At 30.8% G+C, this 24,281-nt stretch overlaps 1 protein-coding gene and 1 pseudogene across 3 annotated transcripts; both read left to right on the top strand.

Annotated features, from left to right (window-relative positions):
* Positions 1-7,009: 7,009 nt before the first annotated feature.
* LOC127744110 (protein ENHANCED DISEASE RESISTANCE 2-like) lies at positions 7,010-10,522 on the top strand (annotated as a pseudogene).
* A 1,789-nt stretch (positions 10,523-12,311) lies between these two features.
* On the top strand, positions 12,312-16,502 carry LOC107462067 (protein-tyrosine sulfotransferase). Of its 3 annotated transcripts, none has more exons than XM_052256299.1 (13): positions 12,312-12,684; positions 12,851-12,916; positions 13,078-13,240; positions 13,334-13,405; positions 13,581-13,869; positions 14,202-14,342; positions 14,549-14,653; positions 14,758-14,899; positions 15,191-15,237; positions 15,356-15,424; positions 15,520-15,639; positions 15,810-15,954; positions 16,127-16,502. In XM_052256299.1, exons 2-13 carry the CDS (start codon positions 12,868-12,870, stop codon positions 16,159-16,161), a joined length of 1,377 nt encoding a protein of 458 aa, XP_052112259.1. In that variant the 5' UTR covers positions 12,312-12,684; positions 12,851-12,867; the 3' UTR covers positions 16,162-16,502. The 3 variants fall into 3 exon arrangements, with proteins under 3 accessions (XP_052112259.1, XP_052112258.1, XP_015936116.1); XM_052256298.1 differs by having other exon boundaries at positions 15,810-15,941; positions 16,130-16,502; XM_016080630.3 differs by having other exon boundaries at positions 12,315-12,684; positions 15,810-15,941.
* Positions 16,503-24,281: the final 7,779 nt, after the last annotated feature.

The following is a 24,281-nucleotide window of genomic DNA, read 5'->3' on the forward strand; positions in this document are numbered from 1 at the left end:
AGTGTGAGCAGCCTCTTCACTCCATCTTCTCATTTATTCTTCGAAGTCTAAGTTGCAGCCTCTGCATTGTCAATGTCAGGACAACCACCTCATCGCCACCGTCGTAACCACCGCAAGGTAAGTGAGTCGCCGTCGAAGTTCGTCTTCCTAGGTCGCGAGTTCTCATGTCTTCATTTTCTCCTTCACAGGACAAAGTTCGAGGAACCCAGTTGAAAAAGTCTCCCCTGTTGTTGTCGAGTTCAACAGCTTCCTTGTCGTCGTCATATCTTGTGTAACCTAGGTTAGTTGTGGCCAAATTTCTTTACTAATTTTGTTCATTTTATGTCGCGACTTACGTTCTATGGATTTGGTTCTTTGTTCTACTAGATGCATAAAAAGAATCTTTCTTTTTCTCTCTTCAATGCGATTTGGTTCTTTGTTCTAATATATAGATGCGTAGATAGCTTATGTGGATTTGGTTCTATATTCATGTTTATGCAGCTTTTGATTTTGAATTTTTGATGCTCTTTTTGTATAATTTACGTCTGTTTAATGTAAAATTATGTAAATTATTTTGTAAATGTATGATTATTGTGGCTATAACCAGCTCACTCACAGTGATTTCTGAAATTGCTACGGATGAAAAATTTGTTAGCTTAATTGTAGTTTAAAGAGTAGTGACACTCTAGGACTAATTTATAGCTAATAAAATTTTATACAACTGCACCAAACACTTTATTTGAAATTGGGTTGCACTTTGTTAGAGGAACGTGTTAATCAGCATCAGTTTTGCAAATTTAACATATTTCAAGAGTTGGCTAAGTTGATGTTATCTTTACTAAACCCCTCTCTTATCAAATGAAGTAGAATTTTTATTTTAGCTTGAAGGGTAAAAAGTAAGATAGTCTTGAGTCTATTGAATCTTTAAAATTATTGATTATTAAGTTCATTTGAATTATTTAATCTGCACAAGTTTAATTAACTTTTCTCTCTTTAGTTGCGTGACTTGTTAAGATGTTGTTAGTTAGTATAATTTCAACTACTTTTTTCAGAATCTGCACAAGTCTAATAGCTTTTTCATGTTTTCTTGGTTAACTTCTTAGGATGAATAATCTCAACGACATTAACATAGTTTGTACGATAATCATGGATGGTTGAAAGTAATAACTCTTAACACAACTCTTTCAATCTAAATCACAACAGCTTTTGGAAAACTTTGATTTGCTTAAAATACTTGAAAAAGTCACTTTCAGTATATAAAATGAGAGAGGAAAATCGATATTTTCATTTAATGTGTGTTTCTATTGTATTTCCTGTTTTGATTTCCAATTGAAACTAAATTAAAATTGAGAAGTAAATAGTGTTAACTGTCTATTGGTTCCAGTTTCTTGATATTATTTTTTATTCTAAAAAGATATAGCAAATTTTGCATCAAGAAGTGCCAGATTTATTTGAATGTTTATACATTTTTTAATGTAATAATTTTGCTAGGAAGAAATAGAGCGGTCAAAATTTATTAAGCGATGCGTGTGTTTTTATGAAGAAATGAGATCCTAGCATGAAGATTTGATGTTGTTCTTTGTGCTTACGCTATTTGTTTACTTTAGGGATAGAACTAATGGCCAACTGTCGTTAGGCGGAAGAATGAATAGTAGAATTAGACGTGAGGCTTTAGAGTATATTGTTGGTAAGGGTATGAGGAATTGTATTTGGGAGTTGAGAGTGAACACAAATGCATTTTCTAATTTGTGTGAGTTGCTCCAAGTTCAAGGAGGACTTAAAGAGGATGATCATGTAAGCCTGCCGGAGCAGGTTGCGACTTTCTTAATTATCTTAGCGCATCACAAAAAAAAAATCGTAGTCTGCAGGTTAGATTTTGTAGGTCCAGAAAGACAGTGAGAGATTTTAATAAAGTTTTAAAGGTTGTAATACGTATTCAAAGCATTTTGTTTGCCAAGGCTACACCAGTTGAAAAGGATTGTCTTGACCCCACATGAAGAAGGTTTAAGGTAGAGCTTACTCGATGTTGTGTATGATTCATATTTGCCTGAAGGATTCTATATCTGAGTATCATAACTTTCTATAGATGATAGGGTTGCTTGGGAGCATTAGATGACACTTATATAGAGGTGACAGTCTTTGAGTCTGAGAATGCAAGATACCGAACAAGAAAGGGTAAAATCTGCACCAACGTCTTAGGAGTGTATAACCGGGAGATGGATTTTGTTTATGTACTCAGTGGATGGGAGGGATCGGCATCTGATTCATGGGTACTTCGAAATGCAATAACTCGTCGTAATAGTCTTAAGATACTCCACGATAATTAGTGCCATCTTTGGAGTTAAGCCTATACATATAGCTTGAGTTCACGATAGTTAAGCTTATGTTGTTTGCATTACTTATTTGCAATCAGGTAATTACTATTTAGTTGATGCTGGTTACACAAATGGTCCGGAGTTTCTAGCACCATATACAGGCATTCGATATCATATTAGAGAGTGGGCCCAAGGAGCACATGCACCGCGCAATTACCAAAAATATTTTAATAGGGTTCATTCTTTCGCCAAGAATATCATTGAGCGATACTTTGGTTTGCTGAAGAAGAGGTGGTCCATTTTAAGAAGCCCTAGCTTTTACCCTCTAAAGACACAATCTCAAATAATTATTGCTTGTTGTTTGCTACAAAATTTCATTCGAAAGAATATGGATATGGATCCGAAGGAGTAAGGTAGCATATTTTATGAATTTATGCCTGATGGAGATGAAGCATATGATGGAATCATTGATGTGGTTGAAAACACGAACAAGTAGGTTCACTGGCGTGACAACATAGCAACTGAGATGTATGAAGAGTGGCGAACAGGTCGTATGGAGTAGTGTTGTAAGAGTAGCGTAATGAACATTGTAATTGATTGAGTAGGGTTATAATGGCTACATTTTAATTTGTATGATTTGTTGAGACGAGAAACACTGTAATAGCACCTCTTAATTTGTAATAGCAACTAACTGTTTGTGGTTCAGTTTTTCATATTTGTACTTACTTATGGCATGAATTGTAAGCTGTAGATTAATTGTGGTTATTTGTGTTATTGTTTGCTGTTTTATTATTTTTTGTTACTATACGTTAATTTTTTTTAAATTTAGTTAATTTATGTTCACAAAATTTAATTTTGTACAAGGTTGATTATCTTAATTTTGGTAGGTAAAAATGGTAACAGAGCTCTTAAACTATACTCACAAAAACTTCTCCCGTTACATTGTTGTTGTCGTACGAACCACTTGTAGGTCTTCTACTTGTGGAAGCCATTATTAACCAGGTTACTATATATTTAACAGTAAGCAAAAATCATTTACCAAGTTATCAAGAAATAGTAACACAAAACAAAAACGAATCAACAAGTCCAAATAAAATTATTTAATGAAGCTAATCAAAACAAATTTTTCAATTCAAGATATTTTCTATATGTTTGAAGATGAAACTACACCAGTTAAGGTATGTGGTGATTTGGTACAATTCAATGGCCAGGAGAGGGATCATTATCTTTTCAAGGAAGAGATATTTTTGTCATATTTAAAATCAAATGTTGGTGCTTCTAGCTTTTTCAATAAATTTTTACACTTTTAGTATGTTAGACAGTAATAAAAATACATTCCCAATTCAAGATAACACACCAATGTGTACTAATTTTGATAAGAAAAAAGAGTGATAATAGAAACATAATTATGATAAATAGTTCTCAAATCATCTTCTTTATTTTTCTATACAGTAATCATCATAAATAAATTTATAAATATAATAATCACAAATTCACAAATAAGCAATTAACAAGCACAAGGTAAAAAAATTTATAATGCGCAAACCATGGAACCAACACTCAACAATCATAAATTCCCAAATCTTAAAAAAAGATGACACAGAAATCAGGAATATAAAGCAAATGAGGGCACATAAGAACTCAGATATAACAACTTCAGAAATTTCAACAATTGATGAAGCACAAATCAACAATTTTAAGCAAATCAGGGCAAATCTCAAATCAGGTAACGAAGAATTTACACATTCTCATCCATATGAGGACAAATCAGAAAATGAGGGAATAAAAAATTCCTCTACGAAATTATCAACTTTGAACTTAACAAAATTAACAAGCAAATAAGGTAAATTGACAGAAGATACTAGGTCCGTTGACAGAGAAACAGCGGAGACCAGAGGAATAGCTCTGAGACGGTGGCGACGCAAACCCACGGGCGCGCAAACGACAGCAACGTCACAAACCTAGGGGAGCAACTGGCACCATGAAGATGAACCAATAGAAAATTGGAGAGGTGTCGTCGTCGTTTGGACCCTTGGAGGTGCTACCAGTGGCTGGTCAGACTCCAGGATTCGTTCATGGGAGAGGAGGAGAAAAAAGGGTAGAGGAGAGGAGAAAGAGAGTTAGGATTGCATGCTGAGAAAAATAAAATTGGATTTGGAGTTTAGGGTTATTAATTAAAAGAATATATACCCATTTTGGTTCTCAAAGAATTTCAGACTGGACACTTTACTCCTCAATTAAAATTAATTACTCGATTGGTCCCTAACAATTAATTCCGTCAGTCACTTAGGTCCTTTACTCCGTTAACTCTAACGGAGGACAAAATAGTCCCTGACAATTCTAACAGGGGACAAAATGGTCCCTGACAACTCTAACAAGGGACAAATGATCCCTGACCCCTTTATTCGAAAACGACACTATTCTTCCCCAATTTTTATCATATATCGCATAACCCTAACATTCATACTCTCCTTCTTCACATTCATACTCTTCTTTTCCATCTTTTTTCTTCCTCCTCTTTAGCTCCAAGATTAAGCCATGATGTAATTGTCACACATGTCGCACCTACCTCAACATGTCATGGACCACACCCTTCCTAAATCTTTGTGAGTCGTACATCCACTCCCTCTACACTTCACCCACCAAAAGCATCTACTTCCACGTCTTCGATAACATCACCTCCAACCCCGATACGTCCACGACATCCTCAAGACCAAGTTCCACAACTACTCCAAGGGTACACCTTTCTCCACTTTCCGACAAGCAATATAGATTGTTGGACATTAGGACATCATGAGAAGATTCTCCTTTGACATCATATGCAAATTCTCATTTGAAATAGACACTGAATGCTTCATTCCTTCTTTTCCAGAGTCCAAGTTGGCAGACAGCTTTGACCTTACATCCAAGCTATCAGTACAACGAGCAATGTCGCCGTTGCCGCTCATATGGAAACTGAAGCGATTACTGAACATTGGTTCAGAGAAGAAGTTGAAGGAAGCGATCGGAGTGGTGGACAATGTGGTCATGGTGATGATAGGGCAGAGGAGGAGGGAGATGGCAACGACGACGACGGGTCTTAACAAATCAAACTTGCTGTCAAGATTCATGAGATCTATCGAAGATGATAACTAGTTGAGAGACATAGGCATTAATTTCCTGAATATGAATTGGTTGAGAACAAGTTGAAGATTTTTTTCTTGTGAACATTAAATTTATAGAGTGTGCATTGTGTAGTTTGAAGTTATAGTGTTAGACTGTTAGTGTTATGCGAGATAAGATGGAAAGCGGGAGAGAACAGTGTCGTTTCCGAACAGAGGAGATCAGGGACCATTTTGTCCCCTGTTAGAGTTGTCAGGGACTATTTTGTCCTCCGTTAGAGTTAACGGAGTAAAGGACCTAAGTGACTCACAGAATTAATTGTTAGGGACCAATCGAGTAATTAATTTTAGTTGGAGACTAAAGTGTCCAGTCTGAAATTCTTTGAGAACCAAAATGGATATATACTCTAATTAAAATTAAGAGCATTTTTGTAATTTTAAATATTTAGTCTCTACTTTTATTTTAAACCAAATAAAATACTGAAACATAAATCAGTCTTATATCTTCTACACCAAACACAATACTAATATTTATTTCTATCTCTGCCTTTTGATCTCTATCTTGCAACAAACTGCTATCTAAAGTATGGTCCATACCTTCCAAAATCATTATTCGATTAAGGGGACATCTAGTCATCCCCTCACCGTACTATTCATATTCCCAATAACACACTCAAATTCTACAAAATCTCAGCCTTCAACAGATTTTAAATTTTATACAATATCCAACGTTCCAAAATCCATGAGTACCGGTGATCCAGTCAAGTATATTGGTACATGTGAAAATCTCCCTAAAATTTATACTCATTGGTAGCGTTTGTTTTCAGGTATTGAGACAGAGACTGAGAAACTGAGACTTAGTATCGTGTTTATTAGTTCAGAGACTGGTACTAAAATTTTTGTTTCTGTCTCCAAAATTTCAGTATTTCAATACCTCCAAAAAGTAGGGACACAGGAGACTGAAATTTTTAGAGATGAAGACTGAAACTTTAATAACATTTTATATCTAAAATACTTTCATTTCAATTAATTAATTCCAATTTTACCTTTTGTGCAAATTAAATTAGAATTTCATTCTTGTTTCAATTCCTGTCTTCCATTTTGTACCAAACAGAATACTGAAATTTGTTTCAATCTCTGTCTCTTAGTCTCAGTCTCTCAATCTCAATCTTTCTATCTCTATCTTTCCACCAAACGCTACCATCGGGTCATTGTGCTTTCTAATATTATAAATTCTCAAAGAAGAGAATCACTCTTAATTAGACATTTCATTTCACACTTTTCTATTTCCCTCCATCATTAACAATTCCCTTTCATATTCCTCTTTTCTTTTTTGTTGTTGTTTCTTTTTTTTTTTTTTTAATTTCGAACATGTCCTTAGAATATATGTGCGAGTTAAAATTGTAAGACAGATCGAAAATAAAGGTAGAATTTAGTTATTGATTCATTTAGTGTTTCTTTAATTTCTTTTTATCCTGAAAAATATTTATTTCGCAAATACACCGTTAAATCCTTCCATCTTCAACGCAAAACACAACCACCTACGAAATTTTAAGGTGGTGGTTGGTGTTGGTGCAATCGTTTTCGCTTCTTGAACTCAAGGTGTTCGACAAAATGGGTAGCAGAGAAACTGCAACTGCAAGTGTTGATGATGGTGGAACAAAACCAATGATGATGGAAGGGTGGTTATACCTCATACAATCCAACCGTGTGGGGCTTCAGTTCTCGAGAAAGCATTACTTCGTGCCAAAGGGTCACCATCTTCGAAGTTACAAGTACCTTCTTTCACTTTCTCGCAACAACAACAACCATCAGCTTCTTCCTCTCAGAAGTGCTGTTCTTGACTCCACCATTCGGGTCCTTGATAATGGCAGAGAAGCCATTAATAGAAAAGTAACTTCCTTTCCTTATCATTATCATAATTTTTTTACTCTGATCTCATTTTTCACCATCCTTCATTGTTTTCACCAATTTTTATTTTTCTTCCTTCAGGTGTTTTTCATGTTCACCCTTTACAGCAAGTCAGCACTTCCAATCACAACAATCAATTAAAGATAACTTCTTCACATTTTCATTTTTTTAAAAAGCTATCTAGACCAAGTAGATCCACCAGCATTGGGTTGGTTGAGTGAATGCCAAGATCTTCGATGTTAGGCAGCCATATTAGTCTGATTCCTGGTATAGGGTCTAAAGAATGCAAAAACAAAAGTTAAATTGGGGATTTGTCCAGTAAGTAGAGTGAACCTCATCCACTGAAAAGCATTTTTGTCTAGATTTAGTTATGATCAGTCACAATGACATTGTTCAATCCAATTAGCTATAATTAGTATGATGGATTTTTTTTATAAGAAAATGTGTATAACCATGGACATACTCACATAACTATTGTCGTTCATCTGAGTTCATCTGGAGAGTTGACAAGAAGCATTGGGCTTAGTCTGAAGGAAGGAGATGTCAACTCTGACAGTCAAAGGCAGGTGGTAGATGAGAATGCCCGACATAGCTCAGATGGAGTAGTACATCAAACACAATCTGAGCATGCAACCCTTGTTAGCCTAAATGATGCTGATGATGAGTATTTTGATGTTCCAGAACCATCAGACAGTGACGAGTTGGAAAAGGATGGATGCCTGATTGTAGTCACAAGAAGTCTCCGGTAAAAAGCTGTTTGATATTATAGTCTAGAAATTTAGCATGTTCCTTTTTATGACTCATCAAATGGCTTACAATAAGTATATTCACCAACACTCTCAAGTCATTCTGTCCTTTGGCATATTTTAGCTATAAGTCTATAACCCTTATAATGCATGTAGTGCGCTTGTCTTCTTGTACTTTTAATTGGAGAACTACACTAAACTTGGCATTTTCCTCCTATGGATTTGATCGTTTCAAGACTTCCGTCAACTTAAGTTGTCAACAGCTGCTAATTTTGTGAAAAAATTGCATGATCTTGCAGGTGATTAACATAATATGTATGTCATATCAAGATTATCCATGATTTTATTCTTCTATAGCTAACAATGTTAGGCACCATACAATGCAGTTTAGAAGAAGGGTTATGTGGACTTACACGAAATGGTCAGAGAAGAAAGTACCTTATGCTCTTATGGATCAACTCTTCCAAAAGATTCCTCTTGTAAATTACCTTGCAGCTGGGCAGAACCAGATCCTTCCACTTTCCTGATTCGTGGGGCAAATTACCTCGAAGATCGCCAGAAGGTATAAGTGAAAAATGTTCATTTCACTTAGATAAATAATTCTAGGGACAAAAAGGAAATAAAAAAAGTACTTTAATTATATCATTCACAATGGATCCACTGCTGCTTGTGAATGTTCCGTTTTATTCCATTCTTTTAGTGCATTTGTATCATTTCATGTGCCAATCAGTTATGACTTAATTTGTTTGTACAAATTTATTCCTTTATTGGGGTAATCAATTACTAGGTTAAGGCAAAGGGAACCTTGATGCAAATGGTTGCTGCAAACTGGGTGAGATCTGATAAAAGAGAAGATGATCTTGGTGGCTGACCAGAGAGCATTGTGCAGGTTCGTTATTTTTCTAATGATTTTTGGTTCCAAATGTTGATAATTTTCAGGCAATGCATTTTCAACTTATGATTAACATATTGACTGAGAAAAATCAGCTGATGATACAGAAAAATGCAGCAAAGGGTGGGCCCGAGTTCTTCTTCATTTTAAACATTCAGGTTGGTTAATATTCATCTGTTTATGTAGTTCTTACTTAAAACGTGACATAATTAACACTAATTTGATGTTTATATGGACCATGTTCCAGGTGCAACTACATATAATCTAGCACTATATTACATGATGACTACACCTGTGGAAGATACCCCTTTGCTTGAGAGTTTTATGAAGGGTGATGATACCTACCGAAATTCAAGATTTAAACTCATACCATACATATCCAAGGTTGGTTGAAGTCATCACTGGTTCTATATATATTAGAATCTCTGATCCCAGTGATTATAATTTTTCATCCACAGCCAAAACTTATGTTTTCTTCTCCTTTGCGTGTTATTTGAAATGTTGAATGCGTCACAAATAATGTTTCAGGGTTCATGGATAGTAAAACAAAGTGTGCGAAAGAAGGCATGCTTAATTGGTCAAGCATTGGAAATTAACTATTTCCAAGGGAAGAACTATTTGTAGGTAAATTTTGAACTAATAATTAGACCAAGAGAATGAAGATAAATATTTAGGGTATTAAAAAGTTTTTTTTTCTTTCTTTACATTTATGTGGTCCTTGAAGAAAACCTTAAAATAAGTTGAAAGGAAGTGAATGATTGGAACTTTTGTGGGATGCATGCATCACATGTTAAACTCTCAATCATCTTACAATGATTTGAATGAATGCTGATGTTGAAATGATGACATCTATTTTCAGCTTGGGGTTGATATTGGATTGTTAACTATTGCAAGAGGTGTTGTAAGTCTTGTCTTTGGATATTTCAATCATCTAGTTATTGAAATGGCCTTTCTAATACAGGTAAAAATAACAATCATGTTCCTTTTTATTTTGAAGTAATTGTCACCATTTCCTCCAGAAGAGTGTTATTGAACGTATTTATGTACTATGTCAACATACCATTCGTTCACGACTGGTGTAGGACCTACACCTGGCCAATGGTGAATGAATGATATATCGGCTCAGAATACGATATTGACTGCTGTGTTTTATGTGTTGTTAAGGGGAATACGCAGGAAGAGCTTTCGGAGGAGTTCCTTTCAGGGACATGCCGCCTTAACCATCTAGAATTCTAGATGCTTCCAAATCAGTTTCAATGAGATATTTAAGTATCTTTGGTCTTATGAAGGAGGTTGCCATCTTGTATATAAATTGAAACAAGGAGAGTTCGTGTGTGCCTCCAATTCCTTTAATTGAATTCCAAAAGCCATTATTTTATTCAATCAAAGCAGTTTGTGATGATGTTTGGTACTAATCTTTCAAAACAATTGCATATCTTAGTTTTTGTTAGTAATATAAATCACACATGGAGCTCATACATAAAAATATTATTCCATTTTTACCCCCTAAGTTGTCTTAAGAAGAATGTATCCAATTCATAGTCATAAACTACTTAAAGGTGGTACAAGATAGAGGGATTTCAAATTTTCAGAGACACCATGACACATGGGTCCATATTCCAATTATGCACAATATATATATAACGATTGTATGTAGGGGCTTACTCCTTGAATAATACAAATGCCCCCGCATTGTTTCGTTTGGCAAGCAAAACTATATGAAATTCCTTATTTTCGAGGCCTACATAACTTTAAATATTATTCCCATAAACTATCCTATCTGAGAATATAATTTTTTACATACATGCAATTCACATTTTGGTACACTATTTTTTTTCTGTAAAATTTTATAAAACTAACACATATATTCATAAATGAAACATATTAGCTTTGTACTATGAAAATGATTTTTATATAATAAAAGTATAAAAAAAGTAATTTCATCTATAAGTAAATTTATCAACACTTTAAAACTTTTGAGTAGAAATAGTAATTTATTTATCTTTTATAGGAATAAAACTAACTTCGTTAACAGGTTTGTGTAAAAATAATAGCTTACAATCATGTTGTAAAAAAGTTCATAAACAAATAGAATAAAAATTTGTCTTATCTATATTTATTTTATTTTAATTTATCTATTATCTATCAAACAAATTATTACTTATTTGTTCACAACATTTATTTTTGTGATTATTATAGTCTATAGTTTGCAATACAATGTCTATTCCATGATTCCAAGATAATGCAAGCCATATGAGCATATCAAAAGGCAAAAGCTATGTGGCACCTTCTTTCTAAGTTTTCTTTTCCCTTTTTAAAATACTCCATTAGTTTCAACTACTACTTTAAATATTCTTACCAAGAATCATATGTTTTGCAAGTTGGTTGAAGTCAAGAGTCAAGACATTGCTATTTAGGGTTAATAGGAAAATATGAAAATGTTTAGATAGACAACCCAATTTAACAATTGTAACAACTCAGAAGAGTGAGAGATGTGTGTATTCCAACCTATACACATCCTGTAAAATATGCTTTTTTTTTTTTTCCTTTTTAAGTAGTTGTTAAATTGAATTGTTTATCTTCCATTTTTTCTCAAAAGATACATATAATGTGCTCAAGCTATATCAAGTGGTAAATTCATGTGTAATTTTTGGTTAAACAATTTGTTTCTCATTTTTTCTAAAGAAATTTTAATTATTATATTTAATTGAAACAACAAAAATAATTAATGCTCCAATAGTAGTATTAGAAACCAAAATACTCTGTAACCATCAAAAATCAATTATCAAATTAATCACTATATATTTATATATAATTATAGATTCATATATATTATTTCCTATATTTTTTATATTTATTTTATATTTAATTTTTCATGGTATTTCCTATTTTGTCACGACAAAGATTAATCTACTATAAATCTAAACTTTATTTAAAAATTTATTATTGTCAATAAATTATTACATATATAATATGAGATTCGAATCTTAATGTTTACTTAAACGAATAAATGAATTAACTATTAGACAAAATTGATTTACATAATTAATTTTAATGATAAGAAAAAATCTTGTTAAGATTCTTAACAAGACTATCAGACACTATTAATTAGTAAATTTTATAATGCTTATAATTTAATATCTAATTTTACTTAATTTACTTTTCATAATAAATTTTAAATATTTAATAATTATTTATTTTTATATTTTAAAATTAAATATTAACTTTTAACCTTTTTAATAAATTAGGCAAACTTGGACACCATACCAATCACCCCATTAATTTTGTGATTTTGTAGTAATGCTCATTAATAAGTTTCCAAATCCCAATGCAAAATCGGTTGAACCGTTGGACCTACATGCTACATAAACCGAAACCAAATCCAACCTAACAATATTACCATTTTGCCCTTCATTCCCCGAAAGATTGCGCAGTAGCTTGCAGTAGCTGCAAGCCTGAAACAGTGAAAACAACACTCCTCAGAAACCAGCAACTCAACTAACTATTCAACCCATCACAAAAACAGAACCTTCCATTCTCTTTTGTTTTGTGTTGTGTTGTTCATTACTTCACTGCCAATAATTTTTTTTTTTGCAATTTCCTTTTCCCGGGAAAAGAAAGCCTCCTTTTTTCTCGACCAACAACAAGGTTTTGTTTTCCAGTGGGTCCTCCTCGATCTTGTGGACTTCCCCCCCAAAAACGCAGAATTTATGAACACGAGATCCCGGAATCCGATACTGGTAACTCCATCACCTACTACTGCTCCATTTTCCCTTTCCATATTTTCGAATCCCTTGAAATTGATGCTGCGTTTTTTTCTTAATATTATTAGGTTTTATGTGTTTTTTTGGTCTTTTTTCTTTCCTGATATTTACTCTGCTGGCTGATTTCTATTGCCGGCTACAGGATTAGGGATTTCGTGCATGGATCCTGCTCTCAAGCTCTGTGCTTTGCTGGTTATTCTTCTATTAGGTATCAACGGTGGACGATTTAAAAAATGTGGTTAAATTATTCTTTTTTAGTACTTAGGTGTTAGAACTTAGAACGCATGAGAGCATTTCTTATGGTACTAGTGAATGGTTCTTCTTATAGTACTTTGATTGTTTTTCCTATGTTTGTTGTCTTGGTGCTAGTGAATGATGCTTTTGCAAGTGATTTTGGGCACTGTGAGAGAGTTGTTAAGAGTTGGGCATACACTTCACTTGATAATGAAATCAGGGAGGATAAACACACGCTGGGGGATTTGCTGTTCTTCCTCCATGTCCCTAGGACGGGAGGGCGGACGTATTTTCACTGGTAAATTTTGTTTTGTATGATGTAGTTATTGAGGCAGCTGAATGACTTTGAGCTGTGCTGTTGACAAGTTTGTTGACCTTTGTGTTTTTGCAGTTTCTTGAAAAAATTGTATCCTAACTCTCTGGAATGCCCTCGCTCTTATGATAAGTTGCGCTTTGATCCAAGGTGCTATCTTGTTCTTAGTATCATGCAGATGTAAAGCGTAGCAGCTTCCCTAAGTTCACAATATTCTTACTGTTGTAGTTTGTTCTTGAATAGCCATATTATACATGCAAAAGTTTACTGTAAACTGAAAACAGATTACTTATTTAGTGTTTTCTTTATGTTTGTCAATTTGCAGCAAACCAAAATGCAGGCTATTAGTTACACATGATGACTATAGCGTAACATCCAAACTTCCGAAGGCAAGAACTTCAGTTGTGACCATACTTAGGGATCCAGTAGATCGTGTCTTTAGTACGTATGAATTTTCAATAGAGGTTGCAGCTAGATTTTTGGTGCATCCCAACTTGACATCTGCAACACAGATGACTTTACGCTTGCGCTCTAAGACCAAAGCAGTTAGTACACTGGATATCTGGCCATGGAAGTATCTAGTTCCATGGATGCGGCAAGATCTTTTTGAAAGGGTATATCATGTTTCATTTGGAAAGCCATCTATAGTAGCATTTATTAGAGGAGGATGGATATTGCTGATATAGTAGCATTGAAGAGCATATGCATCTAGCCTGGTTCTTGTGTGAAAAGTAATCTTGGACTTGCTAGGTAGTCTATGTTTAGGTGGATAACTTGTTTTTTTATGGCATGATTATGACATAGATGTGTTTAAACCAATTGCTTATTTTTGAAGATGGAAACGTAAATCACCAAAGTTGCCAAGGAGAAAGTAAATTATTTACTGTGTGATGTTCTCTATTTCAATGCGTTGCATGTATGATTTATGTGGACCTTAAATTGACAGAGAGATGCAAGGCGCAGAAATGGACAGCATACAATAGAGAAGAATGATTATTATGACATGGAAGATTTTGCAATGCCATTACATGAATACATCAATCATCCTGCGGCCAGGGATATTGTACATAACGGAGCCACATTCCAGGTAATTCAGCTTGCATTTCTTTACGAGTATAGGGATTCTAAGTCATCACTTTATGCAATTTCCATGATATGTTATGCTGATTTCTCAGATAATGATTCAACTAGAATTTGTTGGCAAGAATTTCTTTCTTTTTTTTTTTTTTTCCGTCAAATCTACTTGGTAGCGATGACTATAATTAATATCAAACATTTGACTCCGACTATCAGGTTGCAGGTTTGACAAACAATTCTTATATGGCAGAAGCACACGAAGTGCGCCATTGTGTGCAGAAGTACAAGATTCTTGGCAAATATGTGCTACAGGTTGCAAAGGTAATAAATAAGCTTTGGAAGTTGTGATAATTTCAACATGTAGTTCTCAGCTTCTCCCTCTTCCTTCTCTCAATATTTGTTTCTTGTGCTTGTACATCTTGCAGAAGAGATTGAATAATATGTTATATGTTGGTCTTACTGAAGAGCACAGAGAATCTGCAACTATGTTTGCAAATGTGGTTGGTGCTCAGGTTATATCACAGCTTAATGCTCCAAACACTAGCCTGGAGCTTGTTGATAAAACAGGTTAGTGTATTATAAGCAATCTTCAGTTTTGGTCAAACTTTGACGTAGGTTACAAAGGGGCTGTAAAATTTGTACAGAATTTAGAGCTAAGGCTATGTACCTGTGCATGTAATGCTTTCAGATGATATCGGTGAGCTTGTCTAATATTCTAATATCATGTTTTACACTGAACTTTGGTAGAATATTGATGTTGTCATCTTATGTTTAGTCTTGGCCATATTTTTTATTTTTTCTTTAAAAATAAAATAAAAACAAAATTCAATGACACCTAACATTGTACATGTACTGCAGAACAGAGTTCAGTTTCAGATTCTGATCCTGATAGCAGTGAACATCAGGTAAGAAGCACCTCTTTCTTGATGTAACTTGGTTATTAAAGTTTGGGTGAGGGTAAATCCTTTTTCATTAAAAAATATAAAGGGAAGCACTCTCATAGCATTTCTCCCTGCAAGACAGAATAGTACCTCAGAGACAGTAGCAAGTGAGGTTACTTCAAGTGACAGTGGTGAAGCAACAAAGTTGAAGGTAAAGATGTTTCCACAACAATTATGCCGGTTGTGGATTTATCAAATAGTTTCCTTCCAATCTTTGATTGCATGCTTATTTTTCATTGATTTCAGATGTCTGCTAAAGAGCTCATGGGTGCTTATGAAGGCTGCATCTCTAATTTACGCAAGGCCCAGTCAAGCCGGCGTATCGCTTCTTTGAAGAGGATTTCTCCGGTGAACTTTACTAAGGAGGTAAATAAATAGATCTAATGCTAAAAGAATATCATTCCACAATTCTGCTTCAATGAAGCATGAAACCTAGTCTTGTTGTTTGTTTGACTTGGGTGTTGGATAATTTCAAAGCCTACCATTAACTTGCAGTGTTGTGCTATCCCTTGCCGATGACTTTTATGATTTTACAGGCACGTCTTCGAGTTAGTGAAGAGGTTCTCCAAGAGATACGGTCTCTTAATGACCTGGACTTAGAGCTTTACGAGTATGCAAGAGCCATTTTCGATAAACAACATAAAGCTACAATGCGGGCGTTCACTGAGGTATGTGTTGAAGGTCTGATCTTTCTTCTATTTCCTCTACAGGTATTAAAATAGTTAGGATAAGTAACAAAAGATATATTTATTAGGCTATGAAGTTGGCCTAACTGTGAGTTGGCCTGTTTCCTGCGACGAGCATGTTTCCGTGTTTCTGATTTTTTGTTGCTTTTTATCTTTGCTAAATGCAGCAGAGATGGGACAACATATCAAGCACTGCCTCTGAAATCACTTTCTGGAAGTTCCTTCCATTGGCAATTACTTTTGCCTTCCTCATTTTGGTATTGCTACTAATTGTAAATGTGAGAAGAAGAACGTTGAAGATTAAGTAAGAACTGTACTAAGTGCCATTATTTTGTTCCCAGTTTTGTCCCTTCATATAGAAAGCTCAATTCTTAAGTCTAGGTTGGGGGTTCTCTCTCTGTTTTAACCATTTAGACATTTCAGTGCAAATATGAACTGTTATGATCATGATAGTATTTTTGTACCAACCATTTCTACACATACAAGTATATGATTATAAAGGAAATTCAGAGCAATAGATTGGGCCTTTATTTATTCTCTTCATACTCCTATCAAAATGCCCATTAAATTGTTGATGAACCTTGCTATCTATTGTATACACTATGAGGTTTGTTTTATAGATGTCTTATTACATTAGTATTTTGATTATTCACTCTATCAAAAATCATATAAAAACAATATGTAATTGGACAATAGTGTAAAATTTTAAGAATTATATGAATTTATAAGAAATTAATTTTAATTTGAGTAAAAGTCTTTTTCAGTCCTTAACAATTTATCTGATGGACATTGTGTCTCGCGTTTTCTAACAATTATATCGATTTGTATTTTTACAATTGTTAGGGACTGCAATGTCCATTTGGGTAAATGGTTAAGACCTAGAGAAGATTTTTTCTTTTTAATTTATATTTAATATTCTAGCTTTATAGAAAAAATATAACTACACTTAAAATGGATAAATCTTTATCCTCAACAATAAGGAGAAAGGATCTCAATGAAAAACTAAAATAAAATTGTTATATTAAAATAAATGATCATGCTAATATTAAGTTATAGAAAAAGAAAACTAAAACAGGAAAAACGACGTCGTTTGTATACACTATGAGCCATCCCTTGCTTATTCGTTCAGCATTAGAACTCTCTGCTCTTGCTATTCATGCAAATTTGAAACTACTGTTTTCGGTAGCTTTCTGCCATTGATTTGAACAATGAGTTTGAGATGGTAATTTTGACAAAACCCATGGATCTTTTACTGGAAAACATACAGCTGTAGCTTGCAGCGCGTGTACAGGACCAGAGACTCTGCATACAGAGACGCTCTTAAAAGCTTCATAGTAGATTACCAAGAAGGTGTTCAACAAGTAATAGAGATGAAGGAGAGTTAAACCACAAAATGGTCATGAGATTGACATCGTGCACTCAAATCGTCCTTAAGATTCTAATTGCACCAATTACGTCCCTGCGATTGAAAAAAAGTGCACCATATTAGTCCTTGAACCATTTTCTATTAACGACGTGATGACATGACATGATGACGTGGACTGTAAGTGACACGTACTACTTCATGATTTGGCCACGCGTAATGGTATGATGATATGGTGACCAGTGATGTGGCATGCTGACATGGATGGTTGTGCCACGTGTCACAATATTATTTGGCCACGTGTTTGTTTGTGCCATGTGTCGCAACAATATTCGTCACGTGTCATCCATTATGTCATCGTTATATATGCACCAAATTAGTTCCTCACTTTGCATTAAGTGACTCATTTTAGTCCCTGAAATTGAATGTCGTGCACCAAACTAGTTCATTCACCAGTTTTTTCTTTTTTTTCTATAAATTCAAAATTCTCAATATTTTTTAGTGCATTAATTTCAATTCTATTTTTCACATCTTCTTCAAATAAAAGTGTTTTTATAGAATATTTTTTCTCTTGCGAATACCCTAACCGCTGACTTGTAGTTGATGTGAAGGCTTTTCAAGCACCTTCACTATCATCTCCGACCTTTTTCAGTACTTTTATAATTTTTTTTTTTTTGCGAATATCCCTAATAACCGCAGTCTTGGAGTTGACACAAAGGCATTTCAAGCTTTCCTCCATCTTGGAGTTGACGTGAAGGCATTTTAAGCTTCCCTGATTACCATCTCCGACCTCTTTCGTCTAGACTGCAGAGGTAAAAGATGGTAGTGAGGGTACTTGAAGTGCCTTCAATCTAAGCTCATTTACACATAACGAAAACATGTTTTTCATAAGAAAAAAATGTTTATTTTAAATATTAATTTATTCTATTATATAAAAATCGGATGTCTGCACTTAATGATGGAGATGACGTGACATACTTCAGAGAGTGTTTTTCAATTTAATTATTTTAACTCATTCAATACAATTTATTACTATGACTTAATTATATCAACTAATTGATTTGATTAGATATTTAAATATTAATATAATTTATTATAATATATATTACTTAATTAAATTTACTACATTAATTATAATTTGTTATATTAGTTAATTAATTTATTCATTTATAAAGTATGAAATAAAATAAATAATTTATTGTTTATTCTAATTGAATTCATTAAATTTAATTATACATTATATACGAATTAATAATAATTTGTAAATCACTTTATATTATATATGTATTAACAAAATATTATATATGTCTTAATGTGTTAATTAAATATTATATATGCACAGAAAAATAAATACAAAGACGATTTATATAATATTAATAATATTATATTAGTACGGTGATTTTTTCTTTTATTTTGATATCATATAGTATTGATAATGATAATATTATTATATAGTATTATATAAACTTTCTAATATTAGTATAGAAAAATAGAAAATTATTCCTTATGGCAATCATTTTTAGTGGAATAGTGTATCCTTATATAGTATTAATAATTGTTGCTTAATTTAAAGTAATTGTATGTTGGTATCTTAAATTTATTTTTCAATAATGACCTAAATAGATAAATCTAATTGAATTGAATGATTATATAAAATATTTTATATTATTAATATACTAAAATTAAATTCATTTTTTAGTACAGAATTTTATAGGTAAATTTTATACAAGATTAAGTTATTTTTTATTTTTTTATTTGTTTTATCTGTGTTATTTTATTTAATTTTAAGTAGCGTCATATTTACAATTACCGCCAGTATGATATTTTATAAAATATGAAAATCAATTTTTTTTTAATTTAAATATCAATGTTTGAGTTAATTTTAATTTAACTTTTTTAAATTAATGTTATTTTTCATCATTTAGATCTTAATTAATTTACTAATATATTTACTGTCTCTTTAAATAATAATAACTTTAATTTATTTACTGTCTTTTTTTTCTTTTATATTTTGTTTAGCAAGGATAATATATGGATTAGGATGGAGTTAAAAAATACTCTATGTGATGCATGTTTGGCAAAGATAATATATGGATTAGGATGGAGTTAAAAAATACTCTATTTGATGCATGTTTGTCATTGATAAATTCATATGAAATAGAAGAGAAGAAAATAGAAAGCTAAAGAACATTGAGTTGAATGATGTAAACAGATTCATTGAAGCCAAGTGTCTGTGGGTTCTCATGTCTCATTTCATTTTTCAAAGTTCAAACACATTTTAAATGTATGAATTTTAATTATATTTTTTTTCCTCTTCAATAAATACTACAATCTCTTCCTATTTTTGCTATAGGCTTGTCTTTTATTTAAAAAAACACACACAAAACATGTAAAAAGAAAAATCAAAGAAATTAAAACTATTATTATATTTTAAAAAATTAAATGCTCTTTTGATTAAATATCTATGTAATTCTTATATTTTAATATATTGAGTGGTAAATATAAAAAAAATATATAATTAATAGATAAGTTAAAATAACGAATAATGAGATATCTATCTATTCTATTTATTCTATTATATAAAAATCGAATTTTTGTACTTAATGATAAAGTTGACATGGCATGTTTCTTAGAATGTTTCCTGATTTATTTCTTCTAACTCATTAAATACAATTCATTACGGTGGATTAATTATATCAACTAATTGAGATATTTAAGTATCACACAATTTAATATTATGTATATCAATTAATTGAATATAATTGTTAGAGTATAATTAGGATCAATTAGATCAATTAGTATTATTTAACATATCTAAATATTTATTATAGGATGTTACGTCTTTATTATTTTGATTCTCTTAGCACTTATAAATATCCTTCTATATTGTATCATTTTACACAACTTGAATACACACAAACTTTTTCTCTACTGCTCTCTCTTATCCTTTCTAATAATAATAAGTACAGTTTAATTTAGTTAGATGTTCATTATTTTATAGTCTTCTATAGAATAATCTTTTTATCACTTTGGATATTTTAACTCTTTTTTCTTTTTTTTTTTCTCTTTACATGTAATTTTGTTGTGCATTAACTTTGTTTATTTAATGATAAAATATACTCATGTTAATTCTATCATATAATAGTTTGTTTTTCTCCTATGTATTTTGATTTGTATAGTTACTATTAATCTTACTGTTTTCGATCTTGCTACTTTTGTTTTCTTGAATTGTTCTTTATTTTTTTATGACTTGATAATTTAAAAAAAAAAAGGAGCAAAGAGCAGAAAAAAAGATGGCCAAAGACGAAGGTTAGAAGCCTAAAGCAGCAACATCATTCCTCAGCATTATTATTATTAATATGAACTTTATTATTTCTTTTCTAACATTCTTTAATACAAGCTTAGTTTCTTTTTCTTAATTATTATTAATATATTTATTCTTTTCTTCTCTAATTATAAATCTCCTTATAATAATTTTTTGATCGGATATTTTTTTGGTCTAATTAATTTTTTTCTATTTTTTGTCAAAAATAATATATATTAGAAAAAAAAGATAAAAGTAAATTTTAAGATTCAAATTTAAATAAGATATGCAAAGAATAACTATTGAATTCATTTGGTCTATTTAAACACTTTGTATTATTGTCATTGAAAATTTTAAATACTATTATAAAATTCTAGATATTTTTATTTTATTGTTCTTAAATTATATATTATACCGTGTATTTGAAGAGTTTCATCTTTTTTAAAATAAAGTGTGACATTATATACTTTTTAGATACAATAAATGAATAATAAGGTTAAAGTGAGTAACAAAATTAATTATATAATAAGATACAAATTTTTAGAATTTCTAGCATAATTAAAAAAAATTTAGTTTCAAAATAATTGTTTATTCTATTTTTTATCTTTTATTTGATTTTTTATATTTTTATTTTTTAATTAATTATGATTGTAATAACTCATCATAAATTTGTGTTCTGTAAAAAAAAATTATCAATCATAAAACACAAAAGATTTAACCAAAAAATTTAAAAATATTGATTAATCACAATATAAAAAATTATGAATTGTGTTTTAATTATGTTGTAAAATACAAATTAGGACTATTTAAAATTAATTTTTTACCATTAATGTTAACTTCAATCATAATAAGGTAAAAAGTAAAAATTGTATATAATAATTTAATTTTATTATTTATACTACCAAAATTATTCTTTAATGTATTATATCCTATTTATTTTTATTCATTGATAATCCTTAATTCTCTATTTTCAATAAAAATTTGAATTGATTAAATAGATTATTTTTCAATTAATAATATAATTATTGTGATATTTACTTTGTTTAGTAATATTTTTAATTTATTTAATCTGATTAATCATCTCTTTCTTATTTTATGCTAATTTAACTAATTAAAATTAATAAATTTCAGTTATTTTAATTCTTGCAATTTTTTATTATAATAATATATTTCAATTAATGTATTAATGTAATTTTTATTATTTATACTACCAAAATTATTCTTTAATGTATTATATCCTATTTATTTTTATTCATTGATAATCTTTAGTTTTCTATTTTCAATAAAAATTTGAATTGATTAAATAGATTATTTTTCAATTAGTAATATAATTATTGTGATATTTACTTTGTTCAGTAATATTTTTTTAATTTATTTAATCTGATTAATCATCTCTTTCTTATTTTAATCTAATTTAACTAATTAAAGTTAATAAATTTCAGTTATTTTAATTCTTGCAACTTTTTATTATAATAATGTATTTCTATTAATGTATTAATATAATTTTAATATTTATATGTCATTAATAATAATAATCTCATTTTAAAGTGATGTTTTATTCCCAAAATATATATAATATGTCTGCTATTTTTATACGATTAGATTAGACATATTTATATTCAATTTATTTGATTATTTAATTAAAATTAATCATATTAAATATTATATTAAGATTATTTAGATGGATAAGTAACAGTGAATATAGAATTATTTAGGATGGATACAATTAAGTACATTTTTTTTATTGAAAATATGAATTTAAAAATATTATATTCAATTCTCAATAGTCAACTTCTCATTGAACCATTGTATGTTCAAATGATTTTTGAAGAAATGAAATAATTTTAAGTATATATTTTTTTGTAAAATTTAATCAATTCAATATATTTATTATCGTTGATTAAAAAAGTAAATTGAAATGACAATTTGATATTTCTATACTCTTAAAATATTATTTATTTATTTTTCATGCATTCTTTATCATCCAATGATCACATTAATATAATTTAATTCAATAAAATTATTTATTATCATTTGATTGAATAAAATTTTTATTTTAGCTGAAAATTTTAGGATTTCTCAGCCTCAAGATCATCCATGTTAAATCATTAAAAAATATAACTAAGAGCGCAGAAGCGTCTCTTTATTCGAGAGTATGATTGAGATCAGAGAGCTTGGCTCTTGTGGTTCTTTGATCTTCGTCAACCAAAATCTTCTATATTTTTTATAGGACTGAATCACAATTTTACTGTGAGAAAAGAGCTACGAAGATGAGTTTGATGTGTTGGAGACCAAAATTCTAAAGTCATTATTTATATTTGAGTGTGACACTCATTCAACCCTAAAACTCAAATAAAATAGTATCTATGGTTTTAATCTCGTTTATCCAAATCAAAAGTAATAATGACTTATTTAATTTAACATTTATGACAATAAATGATTTCATCGTTATATAAGTCATTTAATGTGAAATTACTTAATTTACGATTATAATTAATATATGTATTATCCATAAATATATTAAGAAATAATAATTTCCTAACAATCTTCTACTTGGGTTATAAATATATATTTTCCTGAGATAACCTCTTATAAATTTTACGTGTAAATCTGAATGTTATTTCTCTTATTACTTTAATAATCTGGTCTATCTCATATATTAGTTATGAAATTACCGAAACTTTTATCACATTAGTATCACAACAAAACTACGATGATCCCATACTAAAATACTCAACCACATAGATCAAATTTGGATGAGAAAATTCAGAAATTACATGAAAAAATGATCTCATGCATGTCTATTTTTAACTTGAATAAAAATTCTATTTTATTCGGTGACAGACTCAGATGAAACTGCAACGGTAACGCCCGGGCTCATAGTGAAGGCAACTAAGTGATGAGTCTGTGAAAGAAGAAGAGAAGAACTTAACGGACTCACAATGAGAGAGAGAAAGAGAGAGAGAGAGAGAGAGAGAGGGAAATTTACATAGAGAAAAGAAACTCGGCAGGAGAATGGTGGCGACGGGCTCAACAACGACGGTAACGAGATGAGCAGCGATGATGACATAAGTTGTGAACAGTGACGGACCCAGAAAAATTTAATAATGGGGACAAAAATATAATAAAATTTAGGTATAGATATTTTTTTGCTTCCTACGATATTCAACAAGTTAAGGACTAATCCGTCATGAATTTGAATTCCATTTAAGAATCTACAATTGGCCGGCAATGAGTTGCTATACATACGAGACAGAATTTGAACCCTCAATACTTATTTAAGTGGACGACTAAGTTGATCACTTGATCAATCTAAATTAGTTTAGATATATTCAAAATTTAAAATTAAAACTATCTAATACATATTGATAAGAACTAGAAATATACACACAATCATTATTATAATATTTAAAATAATAAAAATATAATTTCATACACATAGTATAATATTTAAAAGGATAAGTACAATTTTGGTCCCTAACGTAGAGGTCAAAAATTTATTTCGTCCCCGACCTTTTTTTCGCTATAAAATAGTACCCAAAGTTTCAATTTATTTTAAAATCGTCATTTTTACTAAATTTTTTATGTTTATTACCAAATTACCTCTAACTAAAAAAATTATAAAATAAAATAAAATAAAATAAAAAAGGGACCC

This window comes from Arachis duranensis, unplaced genomic scaffold, assembly GCF_000817695.3.
Source record: "Arachis duranensis cultivar V14167 unplaced genomic scaffold, aradu.V14167.gnm2.J7QH unplaced_Scaffold_232525, whole genome shotgun sequence".
NCBI lineage: Eukaryota > Viridiplantae > Streptophyta > Magnoliopsida > Fabales > Fabaceae > Arachis > Arachis duranensis.